Source organism: Schistocerca nitens, chromosome 5, assembly GCF_023898315.1.
Source record: "Schistocerca nitens isolate TAMUIC-IGC-003100 chromosome 5, iqSchNite1.1, whole genome shotgun sequence".
NCBI lineage: Eukaryota > Metazoa > Arthropoda > Insecta > Orthoptera > Acrididae > Schistocerca > Schistocerca nitens.
Window position 1 is genome coordinate 24,549,011 of NC_064618.1, and position 18,359 is coordinate 24,567,369.

At 42.7% G+C, this 18,359-nt stretch overlaps 1 protein-coding gene across 1 annotated transcript in view; it reads left to right on the forward strand.

Annotated features, from left to right (window-relative positions):
* LOC126259520 (uncharacterized) overlaps positions 1–18,359 on the forward strand; it is a 171,208-nt gene that overhangs the window by 41,252 nt on the left and 111,597 nt on the right. Inside the window, exons 3-4 of the mRNA XM_049956379.1 lie at positions 12,250–12,585; positions 17,196–17,489. Coding sequence (XP_049812336.1) covers positions 12,250–12,585; positions 17,196–17,489 — 630 coding nt within the window. The remainder of the gene's footprint in view (positions 1–12,249; positions 12,586–17,195; positions 17,490–18,359) is intronic.

Genomic DNA, 18,359 nt, shown 5'->3' on the forward strand with positions numbered 1-18,359 from the left:
GGCCATCAGGCTGATGGTTTAGTTTGCCACAGGAAATCACTTGTGATACGTGTCCCGTTTATTGTATTGGACAAACTCGAAGAATTACAACACAGTCTTATAATAAAAGACTGTGAACTCAAGCTATCCATGAAGATGTCAGCGTACGAGAAGTGCGGACGACGACAAGTGAGCAGTACAGCCTAGCAAATGAAGCTTTACAATATGGCTCTACGCAAGAATGTAACAAACATAAGCACGTTGTAATCGGAAAAATGAGTAACATCTGTGAACTTTGCTACGCGAAAAAATTCAATACAGAAACATCAGGATTATGTTGCATGAATAGAAAAATTCGATTACCGCCACTGGAAGCGCCTCCGCAGGAATTTTTACAGTAGATGACCAGGGAAACTCCAGAATAAAAACATTTTCTTCAAAATATAAAAGCACACAAACGACTTCTTTCGGTGTCACTTCGATTAACACCAACAGAAATGAAATCGAATACGTTTTTTTTTTTTTTTTTTCCATCTAAGGACAAATGGATCACAACATGGGGTCATTGCTACCACTACGCAATTATATTTTATCGGAAACGAACAAACAGAAATTGATCAACGATGCACAAATATCAGTGGATTCAGACAGAAATAGCCCGAGATATATTGAAAACAGCACTAGACCGAATGATTCCTGGTGATTATAAAGTTACAGTTCGAGCAGACAAGAGATCACCTGGAGAACACGAACTACGATTTAACGCACCTCAGATACACGAAGTCGCAATCGTAACTGTGGACAATGAAAATATAAGCCGTGATGTAATTTTACAACGAGAAAGAGAACTACAACGCATTGAGGAGAGACACTGTTCACATGATGCCCCCCCCCCTTCCCCCTTCCCCAATAACCATTAATATTTCTGCGCGGAGAGGACGGATATCATTTTCATGTGAAACAAATCAACCTGATATATGCGAGTGTAGTCTTTCTCGGCGAATTACAATGATGAATTCTTCTCGGGTTATCAGACGAGTGGTGGCGACGTCTTGTTACAACGTTTCGATGAGACAAGACGACACCACCACTCGGCTGATAACCCGAGAAGAATTCATCAAATTCAACCTGAAACAGGCGTAGAACCAAACAAAATAGTCATTTCCAAGAATCTCTAAGCGTACCGGTTAATAATCAGAGACAATGAAACATACAATCACAGACTCAACCCTCGCCGTATGTTCCAACAGTTCCTGTTATATACGTATGAAAAAGCAGATGCTTTACAAAAGACTGAATCAAAAGAAACTACGCATGGAAGAATACATCCACCTCCGTGACGCAACCACAAATGGGTGGAAGCACTGGCGATATTGGAACAATGGTAATCTTATCGTCATCATACATGGAATTTCGAGACACGTGCACGAACACATTCAAGATGCCATGACCTACATAAGAATATATGGACGATCTGACTTCTTCATAATATTCATGTGCAGCTCGTCGTGGCGAGAAACCAAAGATGAACTAAGATAAGGACGAGACCCCATAACCTGAGTTTTCCGACAAAAACAAGGGAGACTTATAAAATCCATTAATAAATACCACATCTTTGGAACTGTTAAAAGCTGAATGTACACTTTTTTGGATCATCAGCCTTCTGACTGGTTTTTATGCGGCCCGCCACGAATTCCCCTCTTGTGCCAACCTCTTCACCTCAAAGAAGCACTTGCAACCTACGTCCTTTATTATTTGCTGGATGTAGAGCTTTTGCCCTCTACAGCTCCCTCTAGTACCATGGAAGTCATTCCTTCATGTCTTAACAGATGCCCTATCATCCTGTCCATTGTCCTTATAGGTGTTTCCCACAAGAATATTCTGTGCAGAACCTCCTCATTCGTTACCTTATCAATCCACCTAATTTTTAACATTCGTCTGTGGCACCATGCCTCAAATGCTTAGGTTCTCTTTTGTTCCGGTTTTCCCACAGTTCATGTTTCACTACCAACAGACGTACATTCTCAGAAATTTCTTCCTCGAATTATGGCCTATGTTTGATACTAGTAGACTTCTCTTGGCCAAGAATGACCTTTTGCCACTGCAAGTCTGCTTTTTATGTCCTCCTCCTCCGTCCGTCATTGGCTATTTTGCTGCCTATGTAGCAGAATTTATTAATTTCACTTACTTCGTGACCAGCGATCCTGATGTTAAGTTTCTCGCTGTTCTCATTTCTGCTACTTCTCACTACTTTCGTCTTTCTTCGATTTACTCTCAATCCATATTCTGTACTCGTAAGGCTGTTCATTTCCTTCAGCTAAAGATGTAATTCTTCTTCACTTTCACTCAGGGTAGCAATGTCATCAGCGAATCGTATCATTGATATCCTTTCACCTTGAATTTTTTAGTTCCACTCCTGAAACTTTCTTTTATTTCCATCATTGCTTCTTCGATGTACAGATTGAAAAGTAGGAGCGAAAGACTACATCCATGTCTTGCACGCTTTTTAATCCGAGCACTTCGCTCTTGGTCGTCCACTCTTATTAGTACCTCTTGGTTCTTGTACATATTGTATATTACCCGTCTCTCGCTATAGCGTATCCCTCTTTTTCTCAGAATTTCGAACATCTTGCACCATTTTACTTTGTCTTACGCTTTTCTTAGGTCGACAAATCTTATGAACGTGTCTTGGTTTTTCTTTAGCCTTGCTTCCAATTTCAGAATTGCCTCTCTCGTGCCTTTACCTTTCCTAAAGCCAAACTGATCGCCATCTAACACATCCTCGATGTACAATATCGAATGGCGAAAACGAGAACTGCTTCACTCACACTATCTCGTATGGCTACACTACAGAATTCATCCCACGGATATCAACAAAATCATCCATGCTGAATTCCCCAATTCACAAGAAGATCCGGAACTGTGTGGAAAATGAGAAAAAAAAATACTCAAAACCATACTTGGACGACACATAAACCGGATTTGATGGCTATCCCAAACATAGAAGACGATCACGCAAAAACAATGGCTTCACAGCAAAGATACGAAAACGAGACAGTGACGAACTGGAAATAGATAATCTATGCGTAGTACCATACAAAATAATTATCCAAAATGTTCCAAGCGCACATAATAGTAAAATACTGGAATTCAGCTAAATTCAGCACATATGTCTGTAAGTATGTGAACAAAGGCACTGACATGGCAGTATTTCAAACAGCTAAAGACAGTGAACAACAAAACAAAAACGACGATATGCTCATGTACCAAATGAGAAGATGCCTCGACAATAACGAAGCAGCGTGGCTGGTTTTCGGTTTTCACATACACGTATGCGAACCAACTGTGTAAAACCTAGTAGTACATTTGGAGAATGGACAGAGTGTGTACTTCACAAAAACACCGCTAGAAAAACTGTAAGCAAACCACCTCAGTACACAACAATAATAGCTTTTCACCAACTTTGACAAAAGTATCCATTCCCTAAAAAGTTACTATATGTCAACATTCCTACCTATTATATGTGGAACGCAACGAAAAACACCTTTTAACGACGAAAACAAGGAATTCCAGTAGAAGATCATCCAGGAATGATGAAAACTAACGCACTAGTCCGCGTATATACCGTACATCCGAACAACGCTGAATGTTTCTATCTCCAGATGTTGCTAGACGAAGAACGGGAACCAACAAAATTCCAAGAACTCAACACTGCTGACGGTTACCAATGACAGAAATGCAGAGAAGCGTGCCAACGCTTAGAACTACTGGAATACGACACCCACTGGGAATTAACACTACCTGAAGCCTCGCTCATTGCCTCAGCTGAACAAGTGACAGAGTATTAGCCATAACAACAAAACAGTAACACTGGATACTTCCGATTCTTCCACCGAGGCCAGAGGAGGGAAGAGCCACCCACGCGTTCTAAGGCAGTGCTGACGCCGCAGTGTGATGTTTATCTACAGCCAGCCTGCGAGGCTGCTCACTCCCTCTGTCCCTGGTCACGATCTGCAGTGGAATGCAGTTGTCGGACTCCTTCAAAGTGAGTAAGAGTGATGACATACTGCACCAAGTCCGACAAAACTCATCCTGAACTGACCATCGAATGAACTACTTCGATACATTTCTCACAACAAATCACTCCCCAGTAACAATCAAAAGGAAATTTACAACGTTATCATTGGCCGAGTCGACAACACTGGGCTGGCCGCTGTGGCCGAGCGTTTCTAGGCGCTTCAGTCCGGAACCGCGCTGCTGCTACGGTCGCAGGTTCGAATCCTGCCTCGGGTATGGATGTATGTGATGTCCGTAGGTTAGTTAGGCTTAATTAGTTCTAAGTCTAGGGGACTGATGACCTCAGATGTTAAGTCCCATAGTGCTCAGAGCTATTTGAACCATTTGACGACACTGGCAGAATTATTTTCTTGGACGCACCATGTGGCACTGGGAAAACGTTTCTAATAAAACTATTGCTGGCAGAAATACGTGCTAAACAACACATCGCACTTGCTCCAGTGGCGTCCGGCACTGCAGCCACACTTATGTAAGGAAGGCGAACTGCCCGTTCCGCCCTACAAATACCGTTGCACATAGAGCCGAGGAAAAATTCCTGGTTTGTAAAATCTCAAAAGCATCTGGATGGGTTGAACTTCTAAACCAACTAAAATTAGCTTCTGGGACGAATGCACAATGCCACATAAGAAAGCATGAGCAGAAGATTACAAGACTTGCGAGGAAACTCTGAAGTGATGGCAGGAGCCCTACTCATACTCTCAGGAGATTTTCGACAAACACTTCCAGTTATCCACAACTTACCACCAGCAGACGAGATCAATGCTTACTTTAAAAATCACATCTCTGGCCACACATACAAATATTGCGACTAACAAAAAATACGAGGGTTGAACTACCGAAAGACGAAACAAAAATGGTTCAAATGGCTCTGAGCACTATGGGAGTTAACTTCGAAGGTCATCAGTCCCCTAGAACTTAGAACTACTTAAACCTAACTAACCTAAGGACATCACACACATCCATGCCCGAGGCAGGATTCGAACCTGCGACCGTAGGGGTCGCGCGGTTCCAGACTGTAGCGCCCAAAAGCGCTCGGCCACTTCGGCCGGCAAAGACGAAACAACAGAACATTTTGCTCAAGAGCTTTTACAAATAGGCGAAAACACATATCCTACTGACCATACGACCGGCCTCAATAAAAAGTGGTTTCTGCAACTTAGCCGCTGCTGAAAACGACCAAACTCATCGACCAAATTTATCCAAACATTGTTCACAACTATACCAATCGCGACTTGCTATTTGAAAGGGCAAGTTTGACAACCAAAAATAATATTGTGCGCGATGTCAACTTTAAAATTCAGAAGAAAATTCCCGGTGACGATAGAATATACAAATCCATCGACTCCATCATAAACGTTGAAGAAAGCGTGAACTTCGCTACAGAAATTGTAAACTCTTTGCAAGTACCAGAAATGCCATTTACTGCCTTCAACTTAAAACTAGCTCTCTGATCATACTACTCAGAAATCTCAACTCACCAAAACTACTCGTGTGTAATGGAACAAGGATGATCGTCAAAAAGCTATCGAATAACATCATCGAAGACGAACTTATGACTAGAAAGCACAAAGAACTACTATGTAACCCCAGAATAATACTGGTCTTTACTGAACAGCCATTCCAGCCTAAAAGAGTGCAGTTTCCAATCAAATTAACCTACAGTCTTACAATTAACAAAGCGCAAGGACAAACTTTAAAATCTTACGCTATGAACCTCAAAGACTCCTGCTTCTCTCACGGTCAACTATACGTAGTTTGCTCTCGAGTAGGAAATTCGAAGAATTATTTACTCCGGATAACAAAATGAAAAATATTGTTTATAAACATGTATTGTAAAAAGCTAGAATACAATTATAGTGAATAGCTTGAATATGTTTTCAATAAAAAAAATTTACCTCTTATACTTTAACAAGTATTGTATATAGTTAGAATATGTTTACGCTAACTTTTTTTTACGTCTTCTACTTTAAAGTTTATCCTTTTATTCCAAAAATCACACAACCTCATATCAACTCGCTGAACGAAGCCGGGTACGTATCCCAGCTAGACTAAATATATATATTATTATTATTATTATTGGTGTTTTGCCCTTAAAGAGCGCATTTGGACTAAACTACATGGCCAGTTCCTTTTGCTGCCTTCCTTGCTGCCCAAACTTCCCTCATTCGCTCGCTGTGTTTCTGCTTCCGGTCCTCTGTCCATGCTTCTTGTCGGCTTTGTGTCTTCGGCTTCATCTTGATTGCCTTTTTGGTTGCCCATATTTCTTTCATCTTCTGGCTGTGATCTTGCTTGCGTTCTTCGGTCCATTTTATGCCTGTTCGTTTGTCGCATTGTATCTCATGTAGTTTACTTTTCTTAATGATGTATCTGAACTTTATTCTGTCGTTTATTGTGTCTGCTGTTATGTTGAGCTGGTTCAGGTCGTTTTCTACCTCTGCCACCCATTTGTTGTTTCTAGTGGTTACCCAGTCAAAGATCTGTTTGGTCAGCCTGTGTGATGGCATTCTGTATAGGTGTCCATAGAATTGTAGTCTGCGTTTTCTAATCTTTTCTGTGATTGTCTCCGTATGTTTGTACAGTTCCTTTGTAGGTTTCTTGATCCATATTCCATTGTTGTTAGTTGCGCCAAATATTTTCCTAAGTATTTTCCGTTCTACTTTTTCTAATTGTCTGATACGTGTATGCCCTAGGATTAGTGTGGTCTCTGCTGCATATAGTGCCTCGGGGAGCACCACCGTGTCGTAATGGCGTAATTTGGCTTTTTGTGAGATAGACTTCTTGTTGTAATGATTCCACACTACTTTGTATGCCTTGTCCAGTTTAGTCTTTCTTTCTTCGTTTGAGTCTCTGTTATGTCCACTCATTTGTAGTGTTTCACCGAGGTATTTGAAGTTTGCCGTTTTGTAAATCGTGCCATACTTTGTGTTCAGAGATGAGAGTTTCTTTGTGCTCATAAACTGTGTCTTTTCGTAAGAGATCTGTAGTCCAGTTTTGGCAGCGATTTCGTGCAGTTTTTCAATAGCGTCTTTTGTTTCCTTTATACTTTTCGTGACAATCGCCAAATCGTCTGCAAAAGCCAGGCATTTAATCTGTAGGTTTCCTAAGGTTATCCCCTGTTGTGATGTTTCCCATTCTTTTATGACCTTATCTAACACCAGATTGAAAAGGAGAGGTGAGAGGCCATCGCCTTGTCGGACACCTGTGCGAATTTCAAAGGGCTCTGATAGTTCCCCACAGAACTTTACTTTGGAGGTCGTGTTGGTTAAAGTTTGCTCTATGATAGCCCGTGTTTTGTTGTCTACTTTGTATTCTGCTAGAATTTTGAAGAGAGTTTTCCGGTCGATAGAGAATGTATATTATCATTTTCTCCTTTCTTATGTAATGGATGTATTATAGCAGTAGTCCAATTTTCTGGTAATTTCTCTTCATTCCAGATTTTTACTATGCATTGGTGTAATGCTATCTTTACTGGTTCTGCTGCATATTTCCAATGTTCAGCAAACGTTTGATCTTCTCCACTTGCTTTGTAGTTTTTGAGTTCTTTCAAAGCTCTGTAGACCTCATTAATTGTAGGTGGATTTATATTTTCTGCTGGTGTTTTAATTGGGGTTTCTGTGTTTATCTGAAGAAGTTCTGGGGGATCTTCACAATTTAGTAACTTGTTAAATGTTTCTGCTAGAATTTCTGTATTTTTACTATTGCTATGGGCTAGGTTATTATCTTTATCTTTTAACATTAATGTTGGAGGATCATATCTTTGTAATTGTCTGCCAAATATTTTGTAATAGTCTCTTGAGTTTGTTTTTTCACTATTTGTTTCTATCATTAGAAGTATATCTTTTTGGTACTGACGTTTAACTCTCCTTATTATTTTTTGTGTTGTCTTCCTTTGTTTTGTGAGTTCCAAATATGATTTTTCTGTTTTTTTCATTTTGATGCCTTAACCAGGCTTGGTGTCGATCCAACACTGCTTCATCACATTCATCGTTCCACAACTGGTGTTTTTTCCTTGGATTTATAGGGGCAACTTGTTCAGCTATTTGTTTCAATTTGGGAATTATTTCTTCCAGATCATCTGTTATTTTTATATCCCTGGTTTGTGCTTCATAATCCTCATTTTGTATCAGTTTATGAGGGTCATAGGTTCTCTTCTTCTTCTGGTGGGATTTTTTCTTTGCTAATGGGGTTAATTTAATTTTAATTTTTATCATGTAATGATCTGATCCGGTATCTGTCCCTCTCAGTACTTTCACATTGTAAATTTCCTTGTGGTAATTCTTATCCATGCAGACATGGTCCAGTTGCCATTCTCCTTTTTTCCAGTCTGGATGTTTCCAAGTTTTTAGTTTACTTGGTCTTCTCTTAAAATACGTCGACTTTGAGATCATGTCATGGTTTCTGCAAAATTCCACTAGTCTTATGCCATTTTTGTTTGTTCTTCTTTGTGCTGTCCATTTCCCTATTATGTCTCTATATCTCTTTTCCCTTCCTAACTGGGCATTGAAGTCTCCAATTAAAATTTTGATGTGATTTTTATTAATGTTATTCGTCGTTTGATCTAAGAGCTCCCAAAATTTTTCTACCTCTTCTCTGTGTTCTTTTTTATTATTTTTATCATTTGTCGGGGCATGGGCATTTATTATTGTGTACATTTTATTTGCAGCTTATAGAGTTAATATTGAGAGCCTGGGAGATTGTGCTTTAAATTCTATTATGGACTCTATTATTTTCAGACTCACCACGAATCCTGTTCCAAATTGTGGACACTGTTTCATGACTCTTTTCCCTGGTATTCCCTTATAAATCCTATATCCTTGTGATTCTATCGGCTCCTGATCAGTATTTCTCATTTCTTGAAGTCCGGTTATGAGAATCCCCTTGCGATCCATTTCATCCGTCAGAATTTTGAGTTTGCCTGGTTGTATGAGGGAATTTATATTGTGTGTCGCAATGTAGTTTATTTGTCCTGTCTTGAGTTTTGGTCGTCTGTCCGTTTTGGGTATTTTCAGATGCTCCGACTCATCCAAGTTATCTTTCAGGTGACTGCCCATCGTATCCGAGTGCAGTCTTCCTTGGTTATTGCCAAGCGGTGGATTATTCCTTGAAAGATTTCCTTCCATGTTTGACTTTCAAAGGTAGTCAACCTTGTATGGAGCAAGCTCCGAGTTACAACTACGGTTGTTAGCCGTAGAGGTTGTTTAGTGTTTGGTCCGCGAGAGCTATTTTATTTCGCTTAAGTCCGCCGGTAAACCGGTGAGGACCCCCCTATCCGCCACCTGGGACGCGCCACGTCGGAGTATCACCTCTCCGCCTGCTACGACACCGTTGTTCTCTAAAATAAAAAAAGACGTTTATATCTGAAAATTTATTTTTGACAGTGTACTATTCATTTTAGAGACCAGATTGTCCTTTGGTTACACTAGACTCTTCCTGAACGTAATGTGTGACATGGCGACACCCAAAACACTATTGAAATATCAATAAAACAGTGATTTCGTACTGTGGGTCAGAAATGACCCACGTGATAATTTAAGGGGTGTGGAGTAGTTCAATGGTTCGAACGGCTCTGAGCACTATGGGACTTAACATCTATGGTCATCAATCCCCTACAACTTAGAACTAATTAAACCTAACTAACCTAAGGACATCACACAACACACAGTCATCACAAGGCAGAGAAAATCCCTGACCCCGCCGGGAATCGAACCTGGGAACACGTGCACGGGAAGTGAGACCGCTACCGCACGACCACGAGCTGCGGACTGGTGCGGAGTAGTCCGGTACTTCTAGTGTTATCTTATTTCCCTGGCGTAGTTTGGAGTAATTCGTTGCGAACCTAATAAGACAATAGGAACATGTAGCTACTTAGGGAACCTAATACTTTCCATTATGGAGAATTAAGTAGAGCCGGCTGGGGTGGCCGGGCGGTTCTAGGCACTACAGTCTGGAACTGCGCGACCGCTACGGTCGCAGGTTCGAATCCTGCCTCGGGCATGGATGTGTGTGATGTCCTTAGGTTAGTTAGGTATAAGTAGTTCTAAGTTCTAGGGGACTGATGACCTAAGAAGTTAAGTCCCATAGTGCTCAGAGCCATTTTAACCAATTAAGTAGATTTGTTTGGTCTAACTTTTCCACCAATCCAAGGAAGGTATGTAATTCATTTAACTACGCTTTTGTCTTGGCTGTTGTTAATGTGTCAGTATGTTCTCTTGTAATCCTCAAAGCAAAAATCTAGAAGTCAGAGTAGTTACTGCGAACTTACAAGTTCCCTGTATAGACTAAAAAGCTAAGAGCCCGTGGAAAACCATAATGTTTTGTAGCCCTCCCTGTAAGACGATAATTTAGTTAACTGATCAGTTATTGTGCTCCTACAAGTAGTACGACTTTCAGCTCAGTTTCACGTACCTACCAGTGCCAGCCCGGTGGCCACTGAGTCCTGTGTACTGCCCCCGGTACGTCGCCAAACCGTAGCCACCGCTCCTCGGAAGACCAGTTAACATAAATGATGTTCTCAAATTTCATATTCGACTAGAATGCAAGGCAATCAAACTTTTGTTTCTTCTCCTTGCTCCTTAAGTTACAAGGCCCTGATCATAGTAAAATCACGACACCAGGTAGACCTTTGTGAAGGGGGAGGAATGTGTAACGTATAACTATTAACAAGAAAACAGTAACAGTCTGGATACTTCCGATGCTTCCACCGAGGCCAGAGCAGGGAAGAGCCTCCCACGCGTAGTACAGACAGTGCTGACGCCGCAGTGTGATGTTTATCTACCGTCAGCCTGCGAGGCTGCTCACTTCCTCTGGCCCTGGTCACGATCTGCAGTGGAATGTTACTAATCTTGACAGCCAAAATCCTTTCACTATCTCTCGTCCTACAGATGGCCCCTGTACACCTGTGTAAATAAACCCCTGATGTGTTAAATACGCGCTGTTATTAACTGTTGGTTGGTTGGTTGTTTGGGGAAGGAGACCAGACAGCGTGGTCATCGGTCTCATCGGATTAGGGAATGATGGGGAAGGAAGTCGGCCGTGCCCTTTCAGAGGAACCATCCCGGCATTTGCCTGGAGTGATTTAGGGAAATCACGGAAAACCTAAATCAGGATGGCCGGACGCGGGATTGAACCGTCGTCCTCCCGAAGTTATTAACTGTAAACCCTCCTCAATTACTGATGCCTACTGGCTTGTCGGCCAACCTGTACAGGTCTCTCGTAGCGATGCTGTACTGTGGGCACTGTTCCACACAGAGCCTGTCAGTCGTGGGCGGCTGGCAGCGCCGCCACACAGCCGCTACTGTAGTGGAGGGCTCCATGCACTGTCCTGCTGAGCCAGAGTCCAGACAGGACACTACAGTGGATGGAATTTGTTAGCCACAGGCAACTGCTGGTGCTGTTCACATAATCCACGTTCAGCAGATACAACGGTGTAGCACGTGTTCTCAGACCTGCAGTCCTTCTTGGCTTGTCTACTACAGCATAGAGTACGTTATAACTAGATTTTGAAAGTCAATATGTCGATCAAATCATATTTTGTTAAAACCGTCACGAGTTTCAGCTTAGCAGCAGCCATCATCAGACAGAAAACTTTAAAAATGCATGTAGGTGCATACTCAGAATGCAAATTGTTGCAATTCATTAGGTTTTAGTAAATATAGATATGTCAAATAATATTGTGCGATTTAACTTATAAATGTTAATGCTTCTTACTTTATTAATGCGCATGCTCAATTACTTACTTGTTCGTTTTATGTACTGTATTTGCTATTGGTTACTGTTTTATTCATCGTTAGTAAATTTTTGGAGGTATTGTAAATAAATGATGAACGAAGAATTTGAGGAATTAAGTAGTGACTATGGCATTTATTTTTCTGCTGAAAAATACTTTTTGTTTTTTGTGTCAATTCCCTTACATCCTCTTTTATGTTCCCAAATAACTCATAAAATTACAGTTTTGACATCTGAAAATAAATGACGTATTTACTGTTGTCTCTACTCAGACCATCAGCCATTGTATAATATAGAGCTCTAATTATTTGTCGAACAACTTCGGTAGAATATTTTTGCATTTTCATAGAGCAACATTTTTCTCTTTTTAATAGATTCACAAGGTGAAAGATTGTTCCTAGGACTGTATTTTGCTGAAGGTCCGCCACCGGCCGCTGCCAACGAGTGACGTGACGATAACTCCGGCAGGTGGCGGCGCCCTCGCTGTGGAAGAGCCTGCCGCAGCTGGAGGAGCGGCTGCTGGTCGTGGTGGACGGCGGCGAGGGCGACGGCGAGGGCGAGGGCGGCGGCGGCGGCGGCGCGGCCGACCTGCTGTCGGGGCGGCTGCTGCCCGACTGCCGGCTGCTGGTGACGGCGCGCCCCGGCCGCGCCGGCCCCCACCTGCTGCAGCGCCTGCAGCGCCGCGTCGCGCTGCGCGGCCTCCACTGGCCGCACGTCGAGCGCCTCGTCGTCGCCTACTTCGGCGCCACCAAGAAGCCAGAGTGCGCCAGCAGGTTCCTCGAGGTCGTCGGCGGCAGTCACCAGGTACTTCAAATTAGCTGCTCAGCCAAAGATACTGGTACACCTGCCTCGTATCGTGAAGGATCCCAGCGACCGTGCAGAAGTGCGGCAACACGACGTGACGTGGACTCGGCTAATGCCTGGAGTAGCGCTGGAGGGACCGACACCGTGAACCCTGCAGGGCTGTCCGTAAATCCGTAAGAGTACGAGGGGGTGGAGATCTCTTCTGAACAGCACATTGCAAGGCATCACAAATTTGCTCAGTAACGTTCACGACTGGAGAGTTCGGTGGCCAGCGGAAGGCTTTAAATTCGTAAGAGTGTCTCTGGAGTCACTCTGTTGCAATTGTGGATGCGTGGGGTGTCGAATGGTCCTGCTGGAATTGAACAAGTCCATCGGAATGGACAATGGATGCAAGTGATGAGAGAGGGCGCTTACGCACGTGTCGCTTGTCAGAGTCGTAGGATCACGTATCGGGGGTCCCGTATCACACCAACTGCACACGCCCCACACCCACACCATTACACATTCACAGCTCACATGCAGTCTGCGTGGATTCATGACGTTGTTTCCACATATGCAAACGCCCATCCGCTCGATACAATCTGAAACGTGGCTCCTTCGACCAGACAACATGTTTCAAGTCATCAACAGTCCAATGTCGATGGTGACGGGCCTAGGCGAGGCGTAAAGATTTGTGTCGTGCAGTCATCGAGGGTACACGAGTGTCTTTCGGTTCCGAAACCACATATATCGGTGATGTTTCGTTGAATGGTTACCACACTGACACTTGTTGATGAGCCAGCATTGAAATCTGCAGCAATTTGCGGAAAGGTTGCACTTCTGTCACGTTGAACGATTCTCTTCAGTCGTCGTTGGTCCCGTTCTTGCAGGATTTTTTCCGGCCGCTGCAATGTCAGGCATTTGATGTTTTACCGGATTAATGATAGATATTGCGGTACACTCGCGAAATGGTCGTACGGGAAAACCCCCACTTGATCGGTACATCGGAGATGCTATGTTACATCGCTCATGCGCCGACTATAACTCCAAGTTTAAAGTCGCTTAAGCCTTGATAACCTGCCACTGTAGCAGCAGTAACCGAGCTGAAAACTACATCGAACACTTGTTGTCTTATACAGGCGTTGCCGACCGCAGCGCCATATTTTGCGTGTTTGCGTTTCTCTGTATATGAATACGCCTGCCGTCAGTGTATGTATCACTCTTTCTGTTGGAACGTCTCTGAATGCATTTTAGGGAAATATTCAGGATGACAATTACTGTTTGAAGAAATCTGCTTTGTAAATAATGTCAATTCGACGATACCAGAAAAGTTTTTCATATGAAATTAAGCTTTACAACACTGCCAACTCACCGAGGAAAATAATTTTCCTGTTATTCCTAAATTCGATAAACTTTTTATCAATCTAACACTAACAAATTCATATTTTTAGCAAGATATTCTAATCTTTCGAGAATGACGATTTTTGGTTAACACTTTGAGGCTGAAAGGCTATTCCGCCATATTCATTCCCCATTTGTGACGAAAATCTTCAGAGACAAATTGCAAACTGCAGTTGCCAGTTTATCTCTGACGATATTTCCGACAGAAGGCACAAAACGACAGTGAAGAGTTTTATACTCCGACTAAAGCTTCACAGCTTGTAACTTTTGACTGAAGTAATATTTTTTAAAATCGTGAATGATACTGGTAATGATGAATTGGCTCTGAGCACTAAGGGACTTAACATCTGAGGTCATCAGTCCCCTAGAACCTAGAACCAGTCGACCACTCCGGCCGGCTAATGAATGAGAACAGACCTTAAACCGGCCGGAGTGGCCGACTGGTTCTAGGTGCTGCAGTCTGGAACCGCGCGATCGCTACGGTCGCAGGTTCGAATCTTGCCTCGAGCATGGATGTGTGTGTTGTCCTTAGGTTAGTTAGGTTTAAGTAGTTCTAAGTTATAGGGGACTGATGACCTCAGAAGTTAAGTCCCATAGTGCTCAGAGCCATTTGAACCATTTGAACAGAGCTTAAAATCCTATTATGATGTTAGTAACTTCTATAAACTGTTTTAGAAGACATTCTTGAGTAATTTCCAGTACTAGGTGATGTGCCGGAGTTGTTCCGACATGAACTCACGTTCTTGATAATCCCCATCCAGCAAAACGCAATTCAGGTTTCCTTCAATGAGATAACTGTTCGGGTGGATCCTTTGAAAATGTAAGTATTGGACTGCGCTCGCCATCTCTGTGCTCCATCTCTAATGCCCTCGTTGTTGATGGAATCTCAAACCTTAACCTCTGTTCCTTCTTTTCTTCTACTTTCACTTTAACGTAAGTGATGTCCACATCTGAATAAAAATCATGCCTCTTTTGTTGCACCTCACGTCTCTCAGTCTATCTTTTCAGTGCCGACAATGCAGTGTGATGTTGACCTATAGAGGACCTGCGAGGCTGCTCACTCTCTCCAGTCCTGGCCGCGACCTGCAGTGGACTGTTGCTAATCTTGACGTCCTAGATCCTCTGGTCTGTTAAATATGCTCTGTTTTTAACTCTAAATCCTCCTCTACTTCCGTGATTCCTAATTCCTTCTTTCTTTTCATCTCTTGTCTGCCGCAACTGCATTCCAAGCATGTGCAGCTTCTTCCTGCACAGAATAAGCATTTCAACCAAATGTATGGATGTCTTTCGTGTGGCTGATCAGATCAAACCTGGCATGAAACATGTGTCAACACAAGTCTCACAGAATGGTTGCAGGAGAGTGGGATTGTAGCTAACATTCTTGCTTGTCGCTTGGCATCCTCATGTCTGCGGGGTTTTGCTTCAAAGAAGTTGGCAACGGTGGATGCAGAGTTTCTCCATAATAAGCCGTTTGCAGCACATGCTTAGTACGGTTGAATGTTTATAGGAGTCGTCTTCATGATGTCTTTTAACTGGTCCTTTAAGAATTTCAAAGAGGCTCCTTAAAGTCTGTTGCCAAGCAGAATTCACCATAAACCGTCAGGGAAGTCTCGTATCACCCATGCGATTAATATGACCTAACCATCTAAGTTGATAAGTGACGATGGCTGCCTCAGTGCTGTTTGGATGGTGTTTCTCAAGAACCGTACAGCTGATCACATGGTCTTCCCACTTAATGTTCAAGATGTACCGTATTTTCGTCGGTGGAAGAGCTCAAAATTTTTATATCACGGCGATATGGTGTCCAACAGCCATACACTAGCTTAGAGATGACAACACATCTGTACACCACAAGTTTGGTATGCAGCGCTAGGTCTTTACCCATGAATACTTTGTGTGTTAAATGTCCAAATGTTACATGGATAGCCCCAATTCTTCCGTCAGTGTCTTGTTCGCAGGTACACCATTTAGACAAATGCTTCCAAGATACTAAAAGCGCTCAACCTGCCAGAGTGCTTTGTCTAGAATGGAGGTACTGAAGTCACGGAGAATAAATCCTGGAAAAGATTGTCCTAGTGCCTTTGTTTCTCATGTTTTGACAGTAAGACCAAAGCAATCATATGCTATTTTAAACCATCTAACTGAGTGTTGTAACTCTGCGAGTGTTAGAGCAGGAGATGCAGTGTCATCGCCATATTGCAGTTCTGTCACCTGGGTACGTCTTTGTGTCACCTGGGTATGTCTTCGTGAACGAAATCCTGACAGAACGAAGAGACCTCCATCGAAACAAAATTTAATCTCCACGCCAGATGATTCGTACTGCATGGCAGCCATATTCAGTGAAAAGAGTGTTGGAGCAAGCACACAGCCTTGTTTCAAACCCTGAATGATTGGAAACGAACCCTATGCAGAGTTACTGCGTAAAATCTGCCCAGATACGCCATCATGAACAGCCTGAACCAGTTCCACGTGATGCTGAGGACATACAAAGTGTACATCTTCCACATGATAGACCTAGGTACTGAATCAGGGGCTTCTTGCAAGTAACATAAAACTAAATATAGAGACTTCCCTGCTTTTTTCCTGAATTTGTCGAGCATAAAATATCATATCTGCTGTGCCTCTGGAAGTTCAGAAACCACTTCAGTCAAAATCCCCTGTGAAATAATTTCAAGCCAATTTAATCGTATTATAGAGAGAAGCTGTACGTCAATGAAGATGAAAGACAACATGGTAGTTCCCATCTACACTATGGTCGCCTTTCTCAGTGATCATGATGACGGCGGTATTCTTCAAGTCATCTTTCTGTGGCGTGATAACAACTATAAAAAGTGTCTTCAAAGCACCCCCCCCCCTCCGACCCTCCGAGAAAAGTTATGGTAGTGGAGAGGAGTTGATTTCATGAGACGAGTAGTGTGACCTCTTTGTCCTTCCTCCACAGACCATCGTGCACTGAAATTTCAATTTAAGTCACATTTGGCCACCATCCAACTCCTTGCAGCTACATTAAACTCTATCACTATGTGTCGAAAAACTTCAGAGTGCCACCCTCCATTCAGCTGTAGGTAAATGAAGATGAAAGACAACATGATGATTGATGGTAGAATCCTCACAAATAGACTGATACTTCTCCACCATTCTGAAGGTCATAAATGGAACACAACCCACTCGTTCCCTGTAAATAACACTACCACGGGTTGCATTGCTGCTGACAACAGTGCTGCCTGCAGGTGCTGCGCCCCCTGGCGTCGTGGCCGCTGGGCTGGCTGCTGCTGTGCGTGCTGTTTGAGGAGGAGGGAGGCCGGCTCCCGGCCGACTCCCTCGAGGTGCACCACGCCCTCTTCAAGTGCATCGTGCGCCGCAGCCTGCACAGCAGAGGCGTCGAGCTGCCACCTGGCTCCGACCTGCCGGGCCACTGCAAGAAGCTGCTTGCAGAGTTCGGCAAGCTAGCACTTTCCTGCATCAAGGAGGACCGCTACACTTACACCGATGCTGAGATACGTGCGCACTGCCACGGGCTCGAGGTCAGTATCGTGAATCTGTGTAGGGATTGCATTTTGTGCTCGTACTTACTATAACCGTGTTTAAACACCAACAAATTCGTCATAAATACTTAATACTTGTAATGCCTTATAATGTTTCTGTGTTCGCTCTAAAATTTATGGTGTAAAGGATATTGTATCTTAGTAATGAAAAGAAATTGTACTAACATTTTCTTTGTACGTGGCTGTTGTCATCTTGGAAGCCAAATGAGAAAAATGTGTGTACGCTTTCGTATGTATCCTAATGTCCTACTGTTAGCACAATAACCGTTTCACTATGTCTACGTGGGAGAGAATAATAACTCATCAGCACATTCTATGCATGAAAGCTCCCAGAAGCTCTAAAGCAATTCCTTGCATGTTGTACTGCATCAATCTCTTAGCATATCATAGTCAGTATTAGTTTGGTCTGATATTATCCCTTTTAAAACAACAATTTCTCGCTTTTTTCCTTCTCTCGTTTCGCTCATTCTCCCAGAGAGTTCACACCAAATTAGTTGTTTCTTTCAACTGAATTATAATTTTTTGTTCTCCTCCCATAGATTCTCTCGTGGTCTCATTTCACATATGATCCATTGAAGATATGCTACTGTTTCCCTTCCAGAAGTCCAATTCGACATGAATAACCTCTGGCTTTATGTCTTGTTCAAATCGCACTTATCTGCCTTACTTTGCTGATACAGTGCACAATCGAATTTTATATTCTGACAGAGGCTTAAGTCAACACGTTTGTGGGAAACTGAGAAAAAGTGCTTAAATTGTACAGTAACTTTATATGACATTGTTACTGGCATTTTTATGTTTCGTGACGCAAATGTGATTGTCAGAAAAGAAATTTAATTTTTAATGTTA